Genomic DNA, 25141 nt, shown 5'->3' on the forward strand with positions numbered 1-25141 from the left:
ATGTTTAGTAATATGCAGCAATTAACACCAAAAAGAGAAGACAGCTAGCAACTGTAAATAAATTAAATAAAAATGAATTAGGCGCTCTGGGATAAGGTCATTATAGAAATTATCGCTGTTCTAAGGATATGTTACTATTTAGTTTAAGATGGACATTTTAACCAGTCTGAGGGACACATAATTTCTGTGTTAATTATAACACACAATAATAAGACCCATATTACAAATTAGGGTTTTCCCCCTAATGCAATGATAAAAAAGTATATATACTTTATATATGCATATATGTATATACACACACACATATATATATGTATAGACATACACACTGTTTTGTTTTTTTTTTTTTTAAACCCATGGTTCTACCAGTGAGCTGCACTCCCAGCCCTGAGAATCACATTTTGATTACTCTTAAAAGACCCAGAAAGGGCCTTGGAGAGTTTCCCTTTGAGCTTCCAAAGTATAAGACAATTTTCCTCTCTAAAGGACAGGTAAAGTAAGAACATGTATGTTCTTGGTCTTACAGTGACCAAGAAAAAAAGGCAAAATCTATGCCAAGAAATCAATTCCCTGAAACATCAAGGTCCATTATAGGGAGGCTGAATCCTCATCACAGTGCGAACAGTAAGATTCCCTGGTTGGGCTTTTTTGTTTGTTTGTATCAAGGATTGAACCACTAAGCCACATTCCCAACCTTTTAAAATATTTTTTACTTAGAGACAGGATTTTCCTTAATAAATTGCTGAGGCTGGTTTTGAGCTTGCGATCCTCCTTTCTCAATCTCCCAAACTGCTGGGATTATAGGTGTGTACGACTGCACCCAGCTGGTTAAGGCTTTATTTCCTTAGCCACTGACTCAGGACCATAAGCACCAGAACCCACATGATTATATTGAGAATTCCTGTCAATGTAAGCAGCATACATGTTCTTTCCCATTTGAGAGACTGAAAATATTTCCCAGCTACATAATAATACCTATGTTTAAAGGGCCCTGGAATTTTTAAAGTAAAAACAAACAAACACAAAAATAATACTACTACCTGGCATTTAAAAAAATTAGTTAATTAATTTGTTCTAACTAGTTACACATGACAGCAGAATGCATTTCGATTCACAGTACACAAATGGAGCACAATTTTTCATTTTCCCGGTTGTACATGAAGTAGAGTCACCCATTAGTGCCATCATACACATACACGTACCTAGGGTAATGATGTTCATCTCATTTCACCATCTTTCCTATCCCTATGCTCCCTCCCTTCCCCTTCCTCCCCTTTGCCCTATCTAAAGTTACCACGTGGTATTTTTAAAATTGAAATACCTCAACTTCTGAAAGTTTTCTAACCACTTCAATTTTCTCCTGAAGAACCCGCCTCAGGGACTCTTTGGCTGTTGTCTCATAATTGTGTTTATCCTCCTGTAATGCTATAAGTTCCTTCCGTAAACTATCTTCTGTCTGATTCTAGAATAAAAAAAAAAATTTACAATTATAGCAAAATTATTTTTTAAAAAGCTTCTACTATTTGAAAAAGCTGAACACATTATGATGCTCTTTAAATTTTGTGTTATACCGCCAAACAGAAACAATGCTGGCTCTGCATTAAATGAAGTATATTTAAAAGTCGCATCAGTAAATTATGCGTTGACGAATATGTTAATTCCTGCTTCCAATAGAAAAAAAAGACAATTGAGAATTTTTCTTAAATATGTAAAATTAATTATTCTTACATTTGTGATATTCTCTGCAAGTCACCATACTGACACTGTAGGAAAAAATAATTACTTTCAAAAGCACCAAATATTTTGAGGCAAATGTATTATCTTCTGATAAAAAAACACATTATTATCCATGAAGTTTTGGCAAAACAACAACAACAACAACAACATACACACGCGCATACACACACACACACCCTAAATTAAACCAAATATCTAGATCAAAATACTAATTTATGGAGTGTACAGGAGCTAGAAAAATATTCAAATAACAACGTAAATTGAGGCAAATTCAAGAGGGCAAATGACCCAGTTTTTGCAACAAACATCAACTGCAATAGAAAAAAGACAGTTATTGACATTCATTATACAATTCCTTCTACTTACATGTATGTTTGATATTTCTCATCACAAAAGAATGTTGAAAATGTACAAAAGTTTTAGCATATACTCAAAATAACAAAAAATAAATTAAAAAAAAACCCATGTATTCTTCTTTATGTAACAGATTAAATACCTACTTTGGAGCATGCCTGTAATTGGTTTCCCATAACTTCTAACCGTGATAAGAGTCTATCTTCATCTATTAAAGCCTGTTGAAGAAAAATTAAATATAAATAAAATCCCAGAGTAACAAAAAAACAACCTATATATCAAAAAGGTCTACAGCCATCAAGATAAATAAAATTATAAAACTGATCAACATCCACTGTAAATGCTAACTTTTTAACACTTTGATTTGCTTCCCCCCCCCCCCCCAGTGCCCCTGTGCTGTCTTAGGGACTGAACCCAGGTGTGTTCTCTACCACTGAGCTACATCCCCAGCCTTTTTATTTTATTTTTTAAATTTATGTATTTTTGGTACTGGTATCAGGAACTGAATCTAGGGTGCTTACCTACTGAGCCACATCTTTATGTTTTATTTTGAGACAGGATCTTGCTAAGTTGCTTAGAGACTCACTAAGTTGCTGAGGCTGGTTTTGAACATTCAATCCTCTTGCCTCAGCCTCCTGAGCTGCTGGGATTACAGATGTGTGCCATTGCTCCTGGCCCCCAGCACTTTTGTGTGTGTGTGTGTGTGTGGTGCTTGAACCCAGAGCCTTGTGCGTGTAAGGCAAGCACTCTATCAACTGAATTATATCCCCAGCCCTTTTTAATATTTTATTTTGAGGCTAAGTTGTTTAGGGCCTAAATTGCTGAGGCTAGCTTCAAATTTGCAAATCCTCTTGCCTCAGCCTCCAAAGTCACTGGGTTTAAATGCTGGCACCACCACGCTTGGGCATAACTTTTTATTTTGAGACAGTCTTACTAAGTTAATACTGAATTTTTGATCCTTCTACCTCAGGCTCCGAAATCACTTGTATTCCAAGTATGTATTCCATGCACCTGGCATAATACCTATTCTTTAGTTAGGAAATAACTCTCCCCTCTTTTTTTTGGTGGTACTGGGGATTGAACCCAGGGTCATGCACATAATAGGCAAGCGCTCTATTACTAAGCTACATGGGCAGCCCTCTTTATTTTTTAAAAAAATTATCTTTTTAGTTGTAGAATGTCACAATATCTATGTTTTATTTATTTTTACATGGTGCTGAGGATCAAACTTAGGGCCTCACATGTGCTGGGCAAGCACTTTACCACTAAGCTACACCTCAGCACTCCCTTTCCTTTGTTTATTACAAAATTTTAATTTTGGTTCATCCACACCTATGAAATATTAAGTTGTTTAAATGCTTCTTGAATATAAAGGCTACTGGAATACCTGCCAACTGGTATCTGAAGCCTCTTGGGTGATGGCCAGTAGCCGCTGAAGTGTGGCTAACTTCTGTTCCAACATCTGTTCCCGATGTAAGGCCTCCTAATATTATAAAAATCACAAAAGAGATTCTAATAAACTCGTCATGATTCCTTTGAAGAATAATCAATTTTCTGTACCTCCTGAATATAGTCTTATATCCCCTTGACATATTTCAAAGTATTTAAAACTTAATAACCCTTTTAAGTATATATGTACCACATTGTTTTAGCTTTATCTGTTGGGCTCTAAGTTAGAAGTACTCTTGTTGCAACCTCCCCCCCACAACAGAACACGTCACTTACTTATTTTTGTTTTGTTTTTCCTAATTTGGAAAATGAGTTGTAAAAAACGTAGACTCTAAAAAGCTAACAAATCTTGTTGGTTTGTATTACACACACATACACACCCACAAATATGCATATACTTCAGAACAAATTTGTCACAAACTAAGAAAAACTAATCTGACCAGCAAAGATTACTTTACAATGGCTTAACTGCACAATATATCTAAATAATAGCTTCACATTTTCCCGTTTAACCATGTTATTAAATATAAATATATGTGTATTTAAAGAGAGACTACTTTACTCTCATAATCTATTGCATTTTCAGGTGTTCTTGTCTTTTCCTAACTACATGTCACTGAGCAGGAATTAATAACCCAAATAAACTGCATCCACCAAATATTGGTTCCATGCAATCAAGAGGCCAAGGAGTTATATTTGGCAGCTCCAAGAAATATTTTACAAAGAAAGATATTGGTGAGCAAAGTCTGATTTCTAGGTGACTTATAACATTTGATAGCAGTTAATAAGGTCAGTCTCCTTCACTAGAAGTCAAGGTGAAATGCTCACAGGATTGTTTTGATTTTGGCACATTTAGACCTTCTATTACTGTCATTATACAAAGAACATGTACTATCCTACTGGCTTTGAGTCACCTCAATAGAAAAATGTACACTTTAAACATAGTATTTGACATTTAAAGCAATTTATTGCTCTTTATATCCTTGATAAATAATGATTATGAGAAATCTTGCCTAATCAGAATATAAGTACTTTGTTTTAAAAATCATACCACCTCAGAATCCATACTAAAACTGCATACATTTTTTTTTGAGAGAGAGAAAGAAAGAGAGAGAGAGAGAGAGAGAGAGAGAGAGAGAGAGAGAGAGAGAATGAATTTCTTAATATTCATTTTTCAGTTTTCGGTGGACACAACATCTTTATTTTATTTTTATGTGGTGCTGAGGATCGAACCCAGCACTGCGTGCATGCCAGGCGAGTGTGTTACCGCTTGAGCCGCATCCCCAGCCCAAAAACTGTATACATTTAAAAGAGATTATTTGCCATGTTTAAGCTCCTAAAACATTCATAATAAGGAAATTAAAGAGACATAAAATGTTTTACTAAAAAACAAAAATCTACCTCCACTAGATGGTGTAATTTCACCACTTATCCTTCAATTCCATTAGTTTCTTAATTCTGAACCACGTTAACAGAAATATAGTATTTCCAGGAATGGTCTTTTTAGTTCTATGACATAAAATGCATCTATTCCAGCTTTTATTCAAAAGGTTCACAATTTATATTAGAATTTCAGCAGTACAATAAGAATGTATACAGAAAAGACTGTGGGGTGTGATTTAAACAAATTCAACGTGGATGTTCAAAGAACAGACAAAAAGACTCTGAGTCAGGACATTAAAGTCTATTAACAACACTAGATAGTTTCAGAAAATATAAATATATTAATATAGTTCTCATAAAAAATAAGTGTACACCAAATTAATCTCAGTTTTCTTCTACCTCTAATAAGGACACCTAAATCAATTAAGGTGCCTTCCTATTGAATGGTAAATGACTACTGACATTTATGGCATACATTCTATGTGCCAGGCACTGTTCTAAGTGCTTTATGTGTATTAATTACATATTTTTCACAATTTGGTGAGGTAGTATTGTTCTACCCTTTTCCGAGCTGCAGAAAATGAGGTCCAAAGGTTTTAAACAACTTTCTTGATCAAATCAGAAATTAAAGTCAGGGATGGAATCTAGAGAATCTGATTAGAGTACAAATGTGCAAAAATATTTTCTATCCACCAGTACATTATGCCTGATGTAAGATAAGATCTAATTAATTCATTCATTATTTTCTGATCATTTTTACAGATGTGTATGTTCTTAACTGAGATGGAACTGCTCTCAGTCATTGAGTCCTGTAAATAATTGAATAATTCTATAATTTTAAACAAAAGACAACTGAAAGCCTACACATGTAAAATAACTCACCCAAAGACACAGAATTAACTGAGTAGCAGAACCAAGAAAAAGACTTCAATCTCTAAACTCCTAATCAAAGGTTTTCCTTAACTATTCTCTCACCACAATCCAGCCCAAATCTACATAAACCAGGAAAAAATAAAAACACTTGTTGGCTTTTTAAAGATTTGAATTACTCTTTAAATATGACATTAACTGCTTCAGGAGACCATTCCAAGTATCTGCTTTATCAATAAATCTTTCTATGTATCCAGTAGCACAGTATAGCAGACTCAGAGGTCTGACTATTGAATCACTATAAACACAGACAAGGTTCAAATCCTAGATGTATCCATTACTAGATGTTTGATACTATGTAAGTTATTAAATCTTCCTGTCTCTCAGTTACTCCATTTGTAAAAGTGGGAATAAAATATGTGCATAATAGGACTGCTGTAAAGATTAAATGACTTAATATAGGTAAAGTGCTAGAATGGAACTTAGGGTACAATAGTGTTATATAATTATGTGATATTAACATTATTAAGCATCCCAAAATATAATGATATTATTATTTAGCAGGTCTAATTTTATTTAAAAGCCATCTATAGATTAAAAAAACTGTTTTGGAACTTCCTCATATTGAAGAAAAAAATCTTATACAGAAGCTTATGTTCTCTGTATTTAACAACTGACTTCTTTTTTCTTCATAAGACTATTTTTAATCCTTTGTTCTTCTTTGAAAAGATATTTCTTTTGTACTTGTATCTAGCCAACACTTTTTATCCTCTATCTGCATACCGGCAAAATAAAATCTAAGTTGTTTAATGGTACTTCTAAAGACTAAGAATTTTCAAAGTTTACTTTTACCTGTAGATACTGAGAAAGCTGGAATAATTCCTGAGAATACATACTTGGAGTGTTAGCAGCAACCTAGAAAAAGAAGTCAAAGTGTCAACAGTCACAGAAAAAACTTCATAAAAGAAATTAAAGACAGAAGAAAAAAGAAAAAGAAAAACAAAACAAAATTAAGACCAATTCCTTGAAATGTCTATTTAAATATGCACATAAATTTATTTTTCAAATTAACTGATTTCCTTAGTGGTACAACAAGTGCTACTCATGAAAACACTCCTTGATAAGCTGAATCACAAATTTATAGTATAAAGGCCATCCAGTATTTTCTTAATCCAGATAAACCTCCTAAATCCAGAGATCCACATATTTTCCCTTTAAGATTCATCATTAAATAGTTCTTCAATATGTCAACAACTCACAATTCATTTAGAAGTAACCATCTTCAAGATGTTATTTGAAGTAGGGAGGGCAACATAAAATCTATCAATATTCAATGGTCAGGGGTAATAAAATAGTTTTTAAAAATATTTTTTCACTGAAGATAGATACAATATCTTTATCTTATTCATTTATTTTTATGTGGTACTGAGGATTGAACCCAGTGCCTCATATGTGAGTGAGACAAGTGCTCTGCCACTGAGCCACAATCCCAGCCAGACCTGTCTTTCTTTTCTTTTTTTCCCCCCCTTTCAACTATAAATACACTTTCTGGAAAAGATGGAAAATAATGGTGTTTAGTCTTGTTTTTTGTTTTTGCAGTACTAGGATTGAACCCAGAGCCTCTTGTATGCCAGGCAGGTACTCTATCACTGAGCTACATCCCCAGCCCTAATAATGGTGCTTAAACACTACAAATCAGTCAAATTGTTTAGAATCCAAGAGTATTAGAAGAAGCACTTTCTAGAAGAGTTTTTCAAGGCTGTGAAATATATATACTTTTTTTTTTTTTTTTTTTTGATGGTGGTGGTACTGGGGATTGAACCCAGAGGTGATTTTCCACTGAGCTACATCTTCAGCCCTTCCTCACTAAGTTACTAAGCCTGGCCTCAAACTTGTGATCTTTCTACCTCAGCCTCCTGAATTGCTGGAATTATAGGCGAGCACTACTGCACAGCCTAGCAAGGCTGTGGAAATAGAATCACGGCATAAAAAAAAAAAAAGAGCACTTAATTGGTTGCTATAATATCTACCCACATCCTCAACACTAATAAGCACTGTGTTAGTTGATTACCATATTATTCCTCATTAAGCACAGAAAGTATATTTTTATTAATATGATGACTAAAAGAGTTGGCATTATTTTTTAAAGTTAGTCCTAGATCAGTAAGACCATTATTTACTTCTGAAATAATTTTTGGCATTGCAGAAGTTGATTAACCTCTTTTTAATTCTAATAAAGGAATCTAAGAGACCACTTCAGTCTCAGGTAGGCATTTGCTCTTCACTCAAATGGAAGAAAAGATGCAAAATATTTCCCCCAATAGTTTAATTATTGCACTAAGAAAATAACATCTACATTAATGTTAAATGATGAAAAAGATGTTTTGTTTGGGGTTTTTGTTTGTTGGTTTTTATGCTCTTTACCAATGACAGCACTATCTCTTGACAGAAAAAAGAATGTTTTTGTAGCAAGCAATTACTGCAGTTTCTAATCAAACTGTGTTAAAACTGACCTTCAAAGATAATAAAGGAATAATTTCTGTAAATTCATATTTCTGTGCTACTTTCCTTTAGGGATAATATTTTGAGTAAACTAAACTGGGTAGATGCTTCAACAAATTTCTAGACAGAACTGATTCAGAATAAAAAGTAAAAGCTAACATTTCTTACCTTTGGCTAAGAGCAAAACAGGTACTCCTAGTCTACACAGTCAATAGTTTACTCAAAATTACAAGACTTTTTTTTTCCAAAGAAACATTCATTCTAAATTCTCTAGATACTAAAGATTAAAAGATTAAATTAACTGTATAGTTATATGCACTTCACATGTTTTGTTGTAAAATAAATTCTAGGTAGAGCATATTAAAAACAGACATTTTAAAAGCACAGTTTAGGAAAAAATAATCATTAGCAACTTACTTTGTCAACAGGACTTGGTAATGGAGCATGGATGACACTGAAATGTAAAATTTAGAATTTTTATCTAATTTCCTGACAACAGAGGAAACACAGCATGATAGAACCAGAATATCGTAAACCACAAAACTGATACATTTGCCCTCATATAATTAAAAGAGTATGAAACTTTCAATTCTTTATAAATGGATGAAATCAGTAGAAAATAAAGTAATACATATTAAAACTTACTTTTTTATACATTAATGTATTTCTAACATCAAATTTTTATTTTTTATTTATTTTTTAAAATTTATTTTTTAGGTATAGATGGACACAACACAATGTCTTTATTTTTATGTGGTGTTGAGGTTTGAACCTGGGTCCCGCTCATGCTAGGCGAGCGCTCCACCGCTGAGACACAATCCCAGCCCCACATCAAATTTTTAAATTCAAAATGTACTAAATGTTCTTTGAGGATCGACTACTTATTGTGGGTTATGGTGAATTCCTTGATTTCATACAGAAAAGAAGTACTATTTAAATCATCCATTTGAATTATATACAACATATAAATTATTTTAAAATTAAAATACTCCTATATGAAAAGTTTTAAAAAGTAAAGTTCAACCAAAAAGAAATATTACTTAAAACAAAGCATTAAACTACACACAATGGCATGTGCCTATAATCCCAGTGACTCTGGAGACTAAGGTAAAAAAAATTGCAAGCTTTAGCCCAGCCTTAGCAATTTAGCAAAACACTGTCTCCAAAAAAAAAAAAAAAAGACTGGGAATGTAACTTGATGGTAAAATGCCCCTGAGTTCAATCCCCAGTACTAACCTCCGATACATGTACACACAAAATAGAAAAAAATTTAAATAAATGACATTAATTGGTACTAATTTCATTTCTGCCCTGATAAAAATCTATTGACAGGTAATACAGTAGCTGGTAAGCATTCAGGCTTAGAAGCTGTACTATCTGGGTTCAAATTCTGGGTCTACTTACTAGCTGAAAGGCACACTGCCTTATAAAGATAGGTCTTAGCTTCCTCAGCCATAAAATGGAGGTAGTAATTATAAAACCAATCCCATTAGGTTACTTTGAGTATTAAATGTGTTAACATAAATAAAGAGCTTAAAACAGTGTTGAAAATATAGGAATAACTGATCATTATGACCACTCCCATGAGAAATAAGCAGTTGAGGAAGTCAGGGTCTCTATTTGACAATGCTCATATACTATATGTGAGATGAGGGTGGGCAATGGGACACAGAGCAAGGCTGCCACCCATCTACTGGTTGCTATCACTCCAGAACTTATAATCCATTAAAGTGACAGCCAGAGCTTAAAACCTGACTAGGAAAAGTTCCCAGATTCCTGTGGCTAACCATGTGTAAAAACTGAGAAACTGACTTGTAAAACAGAATATTAAGTACCAGCACCCTTGATATCCTGAACCTATATAATCCTATACTGTACTTCTCTGATTATACACCTGTGTCTCAGGAACTATTATCAATTCACCTCTGCATCCCCAGAAACTATCACAGAATCTAACAAAGCTGATGTCTAGTGAAGGTTTAAAAAAATTATGTACAATTTAAGTTTTTCACTTTCATACTACAAAACTACAACAGACATTTCAAACATAAATTTATTTATCTGGGGGGGTACTGTGTAGGGGCACTTAACCACTGAGCCACATCTCCAGCTCTATTTTGTATTTTATTTAGAGACAGGGTCTCACTGAGTTGCTTCGCACCTTGCCATTGCTGAGGCTGGCTTTGAACTTGGGATCCTCCTGCCTTCCTCCCTAGCCACTGGGATTACAGGCATGTGCCACTGCACCTGGCCATACATTTACCTTTCTTGATTATACAAGCAATATATATCGATTATGAAAATATATGAAGTAAAGCATGATGAAATACATTGAAATTATCCAATACCAGTACCCAGAGATAACCACTTTGAATATATATCCTTTTCTCTTCAGATATGTGCATATAGAAGAGTGAACTTAATAATGCCTAAATGGAAGCAAATAGTATTAACAAGAATTTTTAAGAGCAGTTTTCCCAGAGACCCAAGTACAAATTCTTCTGTTCCCATGAAAATCTGACTAACAAATGAAAGGCCAGAAAATCCTGGTATGCCCAAGGCCCTGAGTTCAATTCCCAACACACACACACACACACACACACACACACACACACAAAGCTAAGTATTCTGCAACACATTCCATAAATGATATTTGATCTTCCAAAAACTACCTTGGATATGGTTTATTTTGAGTTCTTTAAAAATCCACATGCAGGCTAGGGCGGTAGCTCACTGGTAGAGCAATTGCCTTGCATGTGTGAGGCATTGAGTCCGATCCTCAGCACCACATAAAAATAAGTAAAGATACTGTGTCCATCTACAACTAAAAAAATTTTTTAAAAAATCTACATGAATACAAAAAACCAAAAAAAAAGGAATGTAGAAAATGAAAACTGTTACTTAATGTTTCAATAATGGGATGATACGCAATTTCTTTCCCTTTCTTTCTTCTTCCTTTTTTTGGTACTGAGACTGAACCCTCTCATACCTTATCACTGAGATATACCCTCAGGTTTGTTTATTTGTTTGGTTTTTGAGACAGGGTCCCACTAAGTTGCTTAGTGCCTTGCTAAGTGGCTGGGATTATAGGCGGGTGCCACTGTGCCCAGCATTTCTCTATTTCTTACCATCTAAAAATTATTTATGCAATATAACAAAAATGAAAAAAGAAAAAAAGTCAGCCTTCTGAGAACGACCTAATGAAGACCTTAAAATCACTGATGGTATTTACACAGTGGACTTAAACTTTAGGTATTCTAGCATATCCAAAACCATGTATATTGTTAATAAAAATTTGGTTATAATAACAGAAACAGCTAATGTTTATTGTGGGCTTATTATATGCCAGATAATACACTAAACTCTTTAAGTATGCAATCCTCACAATCTCCCTAATTACTGCTCAACAGGTACTGTTAACATCTTCATGTTTCAAATGAGAAAACTGAGGCCCAACTAAATCACAAAACAAGTCATGTCAGGTTTTGAACTGGACTATCTACTTCTAAAGACTATTTCAATCTTACTCCAGCTTTAGAGAATTGCCTGTTCAAAATTCATTTTCTTTAGAAAGTCAGTCCAATTATATACACTGAAATTTATAGCAAAAATTTGAATGGTGTTAATATTTAACTATATAAGGAAAGTGAAACTATGAGAAGACAGGGACAAAGATTAAAAGGATTGGGGAAACAAGAGCAATAGGGACATAAGTCATGCAATCAGACTTTGAAAAAATTCACATGCTCTATTAGATGGAATCTGAGAACAGATAACTCCTTATGTAACTGCTCAAAGCTTTCAACTTTATGAAAGAAAAATCTCATTCTCAAATACAAATATCAAATTCTTTAAAAAGCCACACATCATCTGTTGACTAGTTCTAAAACAAAAACTCTGGACTCATAATAAAAGCTGTTATGTCAAATTTCCTAAAATTCAATGCAATTTTATTAAGTTAATTTAAAATAGGAAATAATGCTTTAAATTAAAAATGTTTAAAATATTTTCTGCTTTGCTTCAACTATCTTTAAAAAAAAAGGTAGCTTCTAATTGATGCGTAAACAATGTGATACAAATCAAAGAAAGCAGACTACCACAGTAATGGAAGGGCCTCTTTCTGCCTCATCTTTCCAACACATTATTCTAACTTCTAGGTATTGTCATGTAACCCAAACCAAGTTGCTAATAAAAAAAAAGAGGTTAAATAGAAACAGCTTTTTTGGGGGTGAGGGGGGTGGGGAGGGTGGGCACTGAACTGAACTTAGGGGCACTTTATCACTGATCTTTATCCCCATCCCTATTTATTTATTTATTTATTTAGAGACAGGATCTTGCTAAATTGCCCAGACTCTCCTTGAATTTGTGACTCTCCTGTTTCAGTTTCCCAAATTGCTGGGATTATAAGCATGTACCACCTCACCTGGCCAGAAACAGCTTTTGATGGACAGAAAATACTGAGTCTAGAAACAAGTGTTTACTATATTCAAGGGATCCTCCCTGCCCCAAATAAAAAAAAGTTGAAGCTTAAATACTTCTTAACTTTCTTCAACACTGTATAATGTTAATCTGAAAAGGACAGGATTGAAGTGTACTTATACTCTGAACAAAATAAGCTACTAACTATATTATCATCACCAAGGTCCTATAAGATGATGACAATGCTATTAACTTCAGAGGCAATCACAGTTGATGAAGCTAATCACAGTTGACGAAGCTCTATCTTAAATGAAGATCAAAGAAGATGTTATCGTTCACCAATAACATACTCTAAACATTGTGGAAAGTAACTAATTATCCTTCCAAATATAAATTATAAAGTTACATTTGGAAATAAAATAACCTCTGCCCCGAGTACATTATTATTTACTCCAATTGCAAATAATGTAAAAAACAATTTAAACAAGTATATTTCAAAAAGCACCACATCAGTTTTGTAATAATGATATTATAAAATTATAAAATGACCCTGAAGTATTAGCATCATATCATCTTCTAATATTATCCAAGGTAATTAATCCAAAAACTTCACAGCACTAAATTATACTCACTCTGAGCGGAGCCGGGCTTCCATACCATCTGGTAGAAAAAGTTTTATTGTGGAAACAATACACCCATGGGTAACTGGTTAAAACAAACAAATAACATGAAGTAATTGTTTAAAAATATAAAACTTTGTATCTCTTGTATCTAAACGTATATTTTATTCTTAAAAGCAGTAACTTCTGGGGAAAAATAAGTCTGGTGACTTAATGACAATATTACCGAGGAGAAATATCCCTGTCCATAATGAACCACAATTGCAAGGAAGAATTAACGAATGAATTATTATAAAAAGTATCCTAAATTATTTATTTATTTATTTATTTATTTATAGATAGATAGGATACGTTTTATAACAATAACAGGGATTGAATATCCAATTCTATGAATAAATAAATAAATAAATAGTCAGCCGAACATGTGTAAATGCAACTGAAGAGAAAAAAGGCACTTTTGCCCCCTATTTACCAACATCAAACATGGTTTTTTTTGACTCTCCTTTATTTTTTATTTTTATTTTTAATTTTTTAATATTTTATTTTTTAGTTCTCGGCGGACACAACATCTTTGTTGGTATGTGGTGCTGAGGATCGAACCCGGGCAGCACGCACGCCAGGCAAGCGCGCTACCGCTTGAGCCACATCCCCAGCCCCTTTTTGACTCTCCTTTAAAACATACTCTTTATTACTAATTCTCCTGTCCTTGACCACACCTCACACAATGCTAAAATTCTTCAGAATACAGTTAAGAATATACCATTATATCCCCCATTTTATGGGCAAGGAAACCAAGACTCTTATTGCAGCCATGGCAAGGGAACCTGCCTAGATTCCAGCTCGCCAGGTTCAGCTGTTCACATAAGAAACAGACAAAGAAATTTCTGTTTCTTTTTCTACCATTCCCCTATTTCTTATGCAAGTAGGTAGCCAATCTGGGCAGATTCCCTTGGTTTGGTGGCTGGTTACAAGACCTCAGATATGTGAAAGTGCCTCCACAATTCTATGGTAGTAAATATACAAGAGATGCCTGCTAGAACTCACATGGGAGGTTCTTTCAGTTCAGTTTAAAAATTTTATTTTGCTTTTTTTTTTTTTTTTTGGTGTGGTACTAGGGATTGAACAAGGGTACTTTACCACTGAGCTACATCCCCAGTTCTTTTTATTCTGAGACAGAGTCTCCCTAAATTGCCAAGCCTGGCTCCAAATTTGCAATCCTCCTGCTCCAGCCTCTCAAATCTCTGAGATTATGAGTGTGTACCACCATGCTCAGCTGTTTTCTTTTCTTTTTCGATGGCGGCGAGTGAAGAGTATCAGGGATTGAACTCAGGGGCACTCAACCATTGAGCCACATCCCCATCCCTATTTTGTATTTTATTTAGAGACAGGGTTTCACTGAGTTACTTAGCACCTTGCTGTTGTGAGGCTAGCTGTGAACTCACCATCCTTCTGTCTCAGTCTCCTGAGCCTCTGGGATTATAGGTGTGCTTCACATCATTGTTTTTCAATTTTTCCTTTTCCTACTGCAGACTTCAAGAGATAAACCTACACCAATGAAGCACTTGTACAGAGCTTCTTTGTGTGGATTTTATACGGAAAAAAAATTGCTTCCTCGTTTAAAGACTGTTTTTGTTTTTTTAAATTTCCCTATTCCTCAGATACTGTACTTTCCAGGGTCTCATTGATTATCTAGTTCAACAAAATGATTAAAAGCTGATATTGGCTGATAAGAATACACCATAATGATAAGAGGAGTGATGGTTAGGTTGACTATATACATTTGTCAAACTTGACTGAATTGTATATGTAAAATTGATGTGTGAATAAATTACACTTCAATTTAACTGACATTAAAGAACAAAGCTAATGCCTTTGGGGCGACTTATTGGATGATAACATAAGACAATATTATAAACATGAAGTAATATGATTGTCATCTAGTAATGTGTGTTCAATTTAAGGACTTCACGGCAATTTATTCAATATTGATCTTCATTAGTCAATTATACAAAAAGTGCTAACAGATCAAGAATCACCTATTAGACAGTCTTTTTTTTTTTTTTTTTTTTGGAATTTTTTATTTTGAAACAGGGTCTCGCAAAGTTGCTCAGGCTGTCCTGAACTTGCTATCCTCCTACCTCAGTCTTCTGTATTTCAGTGTTTTTAAAAGAATCCCATTTGAAAAAGGAGACCACAGGCTTTGGACCATCTTTTTTTCCCTTGTGATACCAGGGGTGCTCGACCACAGAGCTATATTCTCAGCCCTTTATTTTTTTATTTTGAGGCAGAGTCTTGCTAAGTTGCTGAGGCTGATCTTGGAACTTGAGATCCTCTTGCCTCATTCTCCCGACTAGCTGGGATTACAGGCGTGTGCCCACCTGCCTAGCTATTAGATAATATTCAAAGCTGCATAGAATAGCAATCACTGTCATGAACCATGTGGCTCCTTCCTTTCTGGATTCATCCTCTATCCTGTCACCATAGGCTTCCTATAAGCCAAGCTACCTGCATTCTACACACACTTTACTTTTATAACCCCATGGCTTTTATACAAACTATCCCTTTTGTCAGTGATGTCCTTTGTTCCCTTGCCTAAATGACCAATACTATACTTATCCTAAAGGCTCACACTTTTCTGATTCTTCACCAAAGAGACAGTCTCCTATATTTACTTCCTGTAACACTTCGGCACACTGCATTGTGATTATTTATCATTTAAACAACTGCCATCTCACCAATTAGATTCAACTCTTTGAGGGCAGCAAGAATTTGGTGTTTTTCACTTTTTAAACCTGTGTCCTTAGCATAGTCATTTGGTACAAAGTAGAAACTGAATAAAAGCTTATTATGTCAAAGAAAATATTAATGCTTAATATTTTACAGCTCCCATTACTCAGGGATAAAGATGTTTCTAAGTTTTAGGGTTCACCATCATTTATAAGAATCACCCAGCCCCTTTCTTTCCCTAACAGAAGACAAGGAAGGGATGGATTTATCCCAACTTTATGGCTTCACCAAAGATTTACTATAAAGAGCTTACAATAAATATAAGAGCACAATATAAGATGAAAATCCTGTTAAAACTACATTTTACCAATATATTTAAATGGTTATTAAAATGTTTTTTTTTCAAATAAGGGAACTAGTTACAAACAAAACTGCAGTGCCAGAACTGATAATTGATGATATACTACATTAGGAACTATGTTGCACAGATGTACCAACCTGAAATTCAGCAAATGACTGATACATAAATCTCTCTGAGGTAAACCAAGGGCTATTACTGGCTGGGCAGAATAGGAATGCCAGTTTCAGAGACAGTTCAAAGAAAGACCATGTCTAGCTAAGCTGCCAATCTGGTCCATCCAATCCTGCCTTTGGAAAGATCTCATGTCAACCAGATCCACAGACAACAGAAATGTTAGCTATCTTTTTGATTTTCAACAGAAAAGTATTTAAATAGCTTCCCAGGAGGGTTAGAGGGGCCACTGGAACACTGCCATATTAAATATACACATATATTTATAAGACATATGCAAATTTCAGAAATGTTAAAAACATAAAAACCAGGTGTGTATGAATTGAGAAAATAAGGCATCTGGAAGAACAATCTGCACTTGCCTGCTATAGATATGAGGCTATTAAATATCAGAGTAACACTAGTGCTGACTGCTACTTGTCTGTTTTTTTCCCTATGTTATCTTATTATACAGACCACCTATTTTGCTCTTGAGTTAACATATTTACTTTGTGCATACACCCAGCCTTTCTTACTGCCTCTTCACACAAATACTACTTAGAGGGCCCAGTTCACTTTGGTAAGTTTAAAATTGTTAAGAGTCCCTGGACCCCATGGAGGACAGAAACTCTGGGGTTATGTTGTAGTCTGGCCCTATCTCCCAACCTATAAGAATTAAGAAGGTCAATACCACTTTACACTTAAGAATGGTCTGAAAGACCTCTTAAAATGATTGGTAGCAATAGGAAGGTCAATGAATGTGACCATAAAAACCTAAGGAACATTTTTAAAAAATCAAGACCTAAATCAGAGGCATAAGCATTTTTAGACTGGGGAATTATCTGCATTAACTGCCTTTTGACTATAAGATAAACAGATAAAAGAACTCTCAATCTTGATTTTTTTTTTTCTGTATAGAGCTTCTAAGTCTTAGAATTTTTCCTCTCTCATTCTGTCTTCACTTATGAGCTGTAGTGCAGCCATCAGAAAAATTTTCTTCTTTAACTACTTGTTTACCTCAGGTAAAATTCTTCTTTTTCTTTTCCCAGTGCTGGGGATGTACCCCGGGCCTCATGTGTACTAGGCAAGCATTCCACCACTGAGCTACAAAATTAGCAGTCTCAGGAATACTTTTTACAGGAAAAGATGGCTAACTGCTTTATCCTTTCTCTTTATCTGTTTTCAGAATGATAAATCTTTTCCTAAGTTCTTCCAAAGTTAATAAAACCTTTTTATTGTCCTTTTTAGTATCACTGTAAGCACACTGATCTGAACATATTTGATATATTTCAAATCACTACTATTATTATTGTTTAATGCTCAAATTGTCCATCTTTGATAAGCAGGGACTCACTTGTGATAACTCCTAGAAGTCCTCTGGACTAGAAGTCCAGCAGTGTTAGATAGGCTCATTGCTTTATGACATGAAAAAACCTTCTAGACTCGGAGTCAGCTATTTTTCCAAAGAATTTTGGTTCTATCCAGTTGGGAGAAGGAGTTCTTTCTCTAAATATAGTTCTTAATTTAGTACTTTATTTCTCTGAGCATACCATGGAGTGATATTACCTATTTACTCAATAAAAATTCACTAAGGGATTTACTTGACCTGCTTGTAAACAGTTCAATCTAACCTTTGAAACTAAACTTTGGGAGTAAAAATTTGGTTTATCAAGAAATAAAATAAAAAAATTATGATGGCTGCAAAGCAATATTCTGGGAAGGACTGTAAAAAACAAGATGATTATGACAGCTAGATCCCTGGCTTTGTGGAAATTTCAATACAGTAAGAATAAACTAGAAATACTTAATATAAAATGAAAGCAGATGGGGGGGGACCATAAAGGCTATAAGAAGTACCAACTACTATGGGCATTTGGAATGGGCAAGGTCAAAGAAGGCTTTATGAAGAGTAAAAAAGAAAAAACTAAAACAGAATAAAATTTGAAAGCTGGAAATGGAAGGAAAGGCAGAGGCATGAGTGAAGAAAAGGAAGTGAGAAAGTGTACATGTAGGGAGAGCAGTTGGAGAAAATTGAATATAAAGAATATAAAGAAACTACATTTCAAGGTCCTCTGGATACCAGGCCTCAAAGAAAACATACATGTTAACTATTTATGATGAACCATGTCAATAGTTACTTTTATTCCCTGTTTTATAGATGAGGTGACTAAGGACAAAGAGGCCAAAGTAATTTCCTTGAGATCAGACCTTTGATCAAAGGCAGTGCTAAGATTCAAAAGAATCTTTTCTACATACCATCTTCTAAACAACCCTGCTTAGCATATTTAAGGGAGTGATGGGGGGGGATCAAAAGATTGAAATGAGTACATTTTTCAGGACCTCAAATACACAATTAAGCATTTCAGATTTTATTTATGGCACTGCTTCTCAAAGCAAGAAAGAAGCCATAAATAAAGCTGTGAAGGAAGAATATCCTAGAAGCAGTAGGTTGGCAGAGTACGATGGCCAGAAGTGGAGAGCCACTGTAACACTCTGGGGTGGCAATAGGAAAACAACGGAAATTATAGGGAAAGGAGGAAAATGATCTAGTCAACAATATTGTTAGAGGTAAGTAAAACAGGAATCAAAAAAGATGTCGAGTTTGAGCTAGAGTGAGAGAATGAAGGAACAATAAAAGACATTGGGAAGTCAGTAGAATGCTCTGGATTGAAGAGGGAATTAAGTTTTGTACAAAATAACTATAAGACAACAGTGGGACATTCAAGAGAAAACAGCAAATAGACATCAGGAGTACATACAGGTTTTGAGCCACCAAGAATGGTTTCATAGCAGACAAGGTAATGAGGGAAATGTAGGACTTTAGGACAGGAGAAAGCATATAAAACAGTTGATGCTAGGAACCTATTTCAGCAAGGTTTTTAAACCCAGTTGGACAACAGAATCACAGGTTGCACCCCTTGCAATATTCCTTCTTAGGACAGAAGGAAGGAGTCCATAGTATCTGTAGTTGTACAAAGTTCTGAAGTAAGTCTGGGTTGAGGATTCATGCCATCAGTAAAGTTCCCCTTGGGCCAGGCATGGTAGCATGCACCTATAATCCCAGTGGCTTAGGAAGATGAGATAGGAAGATCATGAGTTCAAAGCCAGCCTCAGCAACTTAGTTAGGGCCTAAGCAATTGAATGAGACCCTGTCTCTAAATTGTTGAGAGCCACAGCCGAAGGGGCCCCAGCAAACTTCCAGCTGCCAGCTGATGATTGGCTCCTCTGCGGTGATGCTCATTGGGCTGTTTCCCCGCCCTTTCAGACCATGGAGATGCTTATTGGGGGACTTTTTTGGCTCCGCCCACGCGACCCAGCCAATCGGCCTCAAGAGCAGGAGGAGTGGGGTAGGTTGAGAGGCTTCTGGGAAGCCGGTGATGGCAGTTGGGCTCTGAAGGTTTTCCTGAGGAGCTGTTTTGTTTGGCGTGTGTGGTTCTAAAACTAAAGTTCGTTTCTTTTGACAAGTGGCTCCTGAATTGTGCCCAGCCAGACTGCGGCATTTGGTGGCCCGTATGGGGAGCGAACCCGCGACCTTGGCATTATCAGCACCAAATTGCATATGATCCTGGTGTATACGCACAAATTGCTGTAGATGCAGTTAAGGCATGGAAGACTTTACAAGGACATGGAGGTTTACAAGGTCAATTATCTAAGGTAATACAAGGAGCTAATGAACCTTATGCTGAATTTGTAGATAGGCTTATTCAAACAGCTACCAGAGTTTTTGGGAATACAGAACAAGCAATGCCATTAATAAAACAACTGGCTTATGAGCAAGCGAATCATTGGTGTAGAGAAGTCATTAGACCATGGAAACATGAAGATTTAAACACATATATTAAATTATGTAGAGACATTAATGAACAAGAGCAAGTTGTGGCAGCTGCAGTAAAACAGGCTTTAGAACAAGGGCAAGTCGTGGTAGCTGCAGTAAAACAGGCTTTAGATGCCAGGCCAAGAACATGCTACAATTGTGAACAAACAGGACATTTTAAAAGGAATTGCCCAAATTGGAGGAGGGTTTAACAAAACTAGGTATCAAAGGAGTAGAATACCGGGTATTTGCCCACGATGCCGTAGAGGGAGACATTGGGCTAATGAATGCCATTCTCAAACCACCATAGAGGGTACTCCATTATCAAAAAACGAACAAGGACCAGGTGTTTATCCACGATATCATGGAGAAAGGCATCGGGCTCCATTGCCAAAGAATGGACAGGGGGGCCCAATGCTCCGGGGCCCAAAACCACAAATATACGGAGCACTGGAGGAAACCAGCAACCCCATCAGGGTAGTGCCCAGTACACATTGTCCATCAGATCCCTCATCAGACAAACCAGAGGGAGCGCAGAGTTGGACATCTGCGCCTCCGCCAGAGCAGTACTAACTCCAGAGATGGGAGTTCCAATTATTCCCAAAGGGGTAAAAGGACCTCTTCCCAAAGGAACAGTAGGCTTATTATTGGGACGCAGCTCTTCTACTCTTAAAAGGACTTATGATAACTCCTGGGGTAATTGATCCCGATTATGAAGGTGAAATAAAAATTATAGCCAGTTCTCCAAAGGGTATATCAGTAATTTCACCAGGAGATAGAATAGCACAGATACTAATAATACCCAGCCTACATGATAAAATTTTCAGTCATACTGCAGAAAGAGGTTCCAAGGGATTAGGCTCCACAGGTGTAATTTGGGCTATGCTTTCTTTAAATTTAGATTCTCACCCCATGCTAAAACTAAATATTCAAGGACATGAATTTAATGGGCTACTGGATACAGGTGCAGACCTTAGCATCATCTCTCGTCAAGAATGGCCAAAACATTGGCCATTACAACAAGCCACTCAAACGCTTCGAGGCCTAGGAGTGGCGACTAATCCCCATAGAAGTGCAATGGTATTAGATTGGAAGGATCCTGAAGGATGTGAGGGAACTATACAGCCATATGTATTGGATCATCTTCCCATAAATTTATGGGGACGAGATGTCCTAGATCAATTAGGTTTGACATTAACAAATAACATCAATCAAAATGCACCCACTATTATGGCTAGACAAGGTTTTAGGAAAGGAAAAAGATTAGAAAAACAAGAACAAGGTATAGCAGCACCAGTACAAATAGATCACGGAACAGACAGACATGGGTTGGATTTTCAGAAAGGGCCACTGAGACAATAAAAATTACTTGGAAATCAGAAAGACCAGTATGGGTTCCTCAGTGGCCCCTGACTAAAGAAAAGATACAAGTAGCCCATGACCTGGTCAAAAAACAATTAGCGGAAGGACATATACAACCTTCTGTATCTCCCCATAATACTCCCATTTTTGTCATCAAAAAGAAATCTGGTAAATGGAGATTACTGCAAGATTTAAGAGCCATTAATAATGAGATGGTTATTATGGGACCTGCTCAATCGGGGATTCCTCAATTGTCTGCTTTGCCAAAAACCTGGTATGTTTTAGTTATAGATATTAAAGATTGTTTTTTTTCAATTCCAATTCATCCTGAGGATAGTCCACGTTTTGCATTTACTATCCCTGCACTGAATCATGAAGGTCCTGATCAGAGATATGAATGGAAAGTACTCCCTCAAGGGATGGCTAACAGCCCAACTATGTGTCAAATTTATGTTAACAAAGTAATCCAGCCACTTAGAAATCAAAATCCTGAACTACAAATATTTCACTATATGGATGATGTATTATTAGCACACAAAGATAAAAACACATTGCTAGAATGTTATGCCACACTTACAAACTTATTAAAAAATTATAATCTAGAGATAGAATAGATAAAGTACAATTAAATTTTCCAATTAATTATTTAGGATTTCTACTATCCTCAACCATGGTCCGTCCACCAAAAATTCAAATACGAGTAGATCAACTCAAATCACTTAATGACTTTCAAAAGTTATTAGGAGACATAAATTGGATAAGGCCTTATCTAGGTATACCAACAGGAGAGTTGGGACCTTTATTTGATATCCTAAAAGGTCCATCAGATCCAAATTCACCCCGCATGTTAACGCCTGAAGCAAGAAAGGCATTAAAAATCATTGAAACATATATGGAAAATATGCATTTGGATAGAATTGATATAAGTTTGCCTTTATTATTTATTGTACTACCAACAAAAAATATTCCTACAGGAGTATTTTGGCAAGAAGGTCCATTATTATGGATACATTTATCTTATTCTCCTAACACTATTCTTACTAGGTATCCTGAGGCCGTAGGACAATTAATACTCAAAGGAATAAAAGCAGCAAAGGGAGTGTTTGGAATTTCTCCCAATAAAATTACTACTCCATATACTATGAATCAAATTGATTAGTTAGCTAATGAGTTAAATACTTGGGCAATAATCATGTGCAAATCTAATGTTTCACTTGATAACCACTTACCATCTAATCCTTTATTGTCTTTTTGGTCATTGCATCCTGTAATTTTTCCAAAAATGACAAGAAAAACACCTATCATGAATGCTCAAAATATATTCACTGATGAGTCAAATAATGGTACAGCAGCAATAGTTACACCTGATCAAACTTTTACATTTTTAGTACCCAAACAATCAGCTCAAAAGGTAGAGCTTAATGCAGTATTACAAGCTTTTGTGATGTTTAAAGATTCTGTATTTAATTTATTTTCCGATAGTCAGTATATAGTTAATGCTATAGTATCCCTTGAAAATGCTGGTAGGATTTCCCCTTCCCCTACTGTTTTCTCTTTGCTTTCCACTATACAAAGTCTAATCTGAGACAGAAAAGATCCATTCTTTATAGGACATATCAGGGCACATAGAGGATTGCCTGGAGCCCTTAGTTTGGGCAATGATTTAGCAGATAAAACTACACATGACGTACATATTTTCTCTACACTAGAAGAAGCTACAAATTTGCATAAAAAGTTCCATGTCAATGCTAATACTTTACAAAAGCGTTTTAAAATAACTAAGGAACAAGCTAGACAAATAATAAAACAATGTCAAAATTGTGTGACCTTTTTACCACAAGTTAATCTTGGGGTCAATCCTAGAGGATTGATACCTAACCATATTTGGCAGATGGACGTCACACACTTGCCAGAATTTGGAAAATTAAAATATTTGCACGTTACAGTTGATACTTCTTCTGGATTTTTGATGGGCTCCCTTCATGCCGGAGAAAAAAACTAAAGATGTTATAGCTCATTGCTTACAAAATTTTGCCACTGTGGGCGTTCCAAAACAGTTAAAAACAGATAATGCCCCTGGTTATACTTCTACCTTTTTTAAACAATTTTGCTCAACATTTGGCATTACTCATATAACAGGAATCCCTTAGAATCCACAGGGACAAGGCATGGTTGAAAGAGCTCATCAAACTATTAAAATGTACTTATTAAAGCAAAAAGAAGGAATTGGGAAGGGGTATATATTCCCCAAAGATAAACTTAAAATAACCCTTTTTACTCTAAACTTTTTAAATTTGGATTTATCAGGGCTTAGTGCTGCAGAAAGGCATATGTGTCCAAAAAATGTACATAAGCCCAAGGTACTTTGGAAGGATTTTCTAACAGGACAATGGAAAGGTTCTGACCCAGTAATTGTCTGGAGTCGGGGGTCTGTTTGCGTGTTTCCACAGGGAGAACAGCAGCCAATTTGGATTCCAGAGAGATTAACCAAGGTCCTGACCCAGTGATTGTCTGGAGTCGGGGGTCTATTTATGTGTTTCCACAGGGAGAACAGCAGCCAATTTGGATTCCAGAAAGATTAACTAAAGCGATTTCTACAGACCAAAAAGAAGATGATTTGGCTCAAATCCATAACAACTGATATCCAAAACTCCAGTTTGGCTATTCTTACATCTGGCTGAACCAGGATGCTTTTTTCAATATCTATTTTATTATTGCCCTTTGCCATATCATGAAGTTCTATTTTGTTTTTTGAGCTCATACAGACCTTGGTTAATGTTTTGCTGATCAGTTCTATTTTTTTGATTATAGAGTTTTTAAATATTGCAATGGAGATTTCACCTGTAAAAAGTTATAAGGCCTTTACTATTATGTTATGTGTTGTATGTATTATGTGTACACACTTGTGTTTTGTGTTATATGTTTGAATGTACGTATGTCCATATATCATATATGATGAGCGCTCATGAAAAAATGGATCCAAATATTTTTTTTCATGTGATTTAAATGGTTTAATTTAAATTGGGTAAACAGCTGTTGAGGATTGTTTTAATATATGAACAAAAAAGGAGGTTAACAGATCTGTTTGTTTACTTTCACCTTTCCTTTTCATTATATTTAATAATTCTGTTGAAGATATTGTTAAGAAAATTGTTTTCTAAAAAAAAAAATTATTTTCTTTTAGTACCTTCTGGAATGTTATATAATTTTTTCTTTAGCCATTATTGCCAGAATTCCTATCTTCATCCCAGTGCCGGTGAAGACAAAAATAAAACCAATCTACAGCTTCTGCGACAGCCATCACTGAACTGCTTGCAAAACTTGCCTGGAATATGTATCACTTGTATGCATTGTGAACTCACTTGTATGCATTGTAAACTATCTGTTGGTGTA

At 35.4% G+C, this 25141-nt stretch overlaps 1 protein-coding gene across 23 annotated transcripts in view; it reads right to left on the reverse strand.

The window, feature by feature from the left end:
• The window catches only part of SLMAP (sarcolemma associated protein), a gene marked incomplete at its 5' end in the record, with an annotated part of 163488 nt that overhangs the window by 64898 nt on the left and 73449 nt on the right, over positions 1 to 25141 (reverse strand). For all 23 annotated transcript variants that reach the window (XM_081284607.1, XM_081284601.1, XM_081284602.1 and 20 more), the window contains 6 exons: positions 1322 to 1462; positions 2238 to 2309; positions 3479 to 3574; positions 6646 to 6708; positions 8713 to 8749; positions 13347 to 13419. In XM_081284607.1, the coding sequence (XP_081140733.1) occupies positions 1322 to 1462; positions 2238 to 2309; positions 3479 to 3574; positions 6646 to 6708; positions 8713 to 8749; positions 13347 to 13419 (482 nt within the window). The remainder of the gene's footprint in view (positions 1 to 1321; positions 1463 to 2237; positions 2310 to 3478; positions 3575 to 6645; positions 6709 to 8712; positions 8750 to 13346; positions 13420 to 25141) is intronic.

The sequence above is a fragment of the Spermophilus citellus genome, assembly GCF_964194105.1.
Source record: "Spermophilus citellus genome assembly, chromosome: 3".
In the NCBI taxonomy this organism is placed as follows: Eukaryota; Metazoa; Chordata; class Mammalia; order Rodentia; family Sciuridae; genus Spermophilus; species Spermophilus citellus.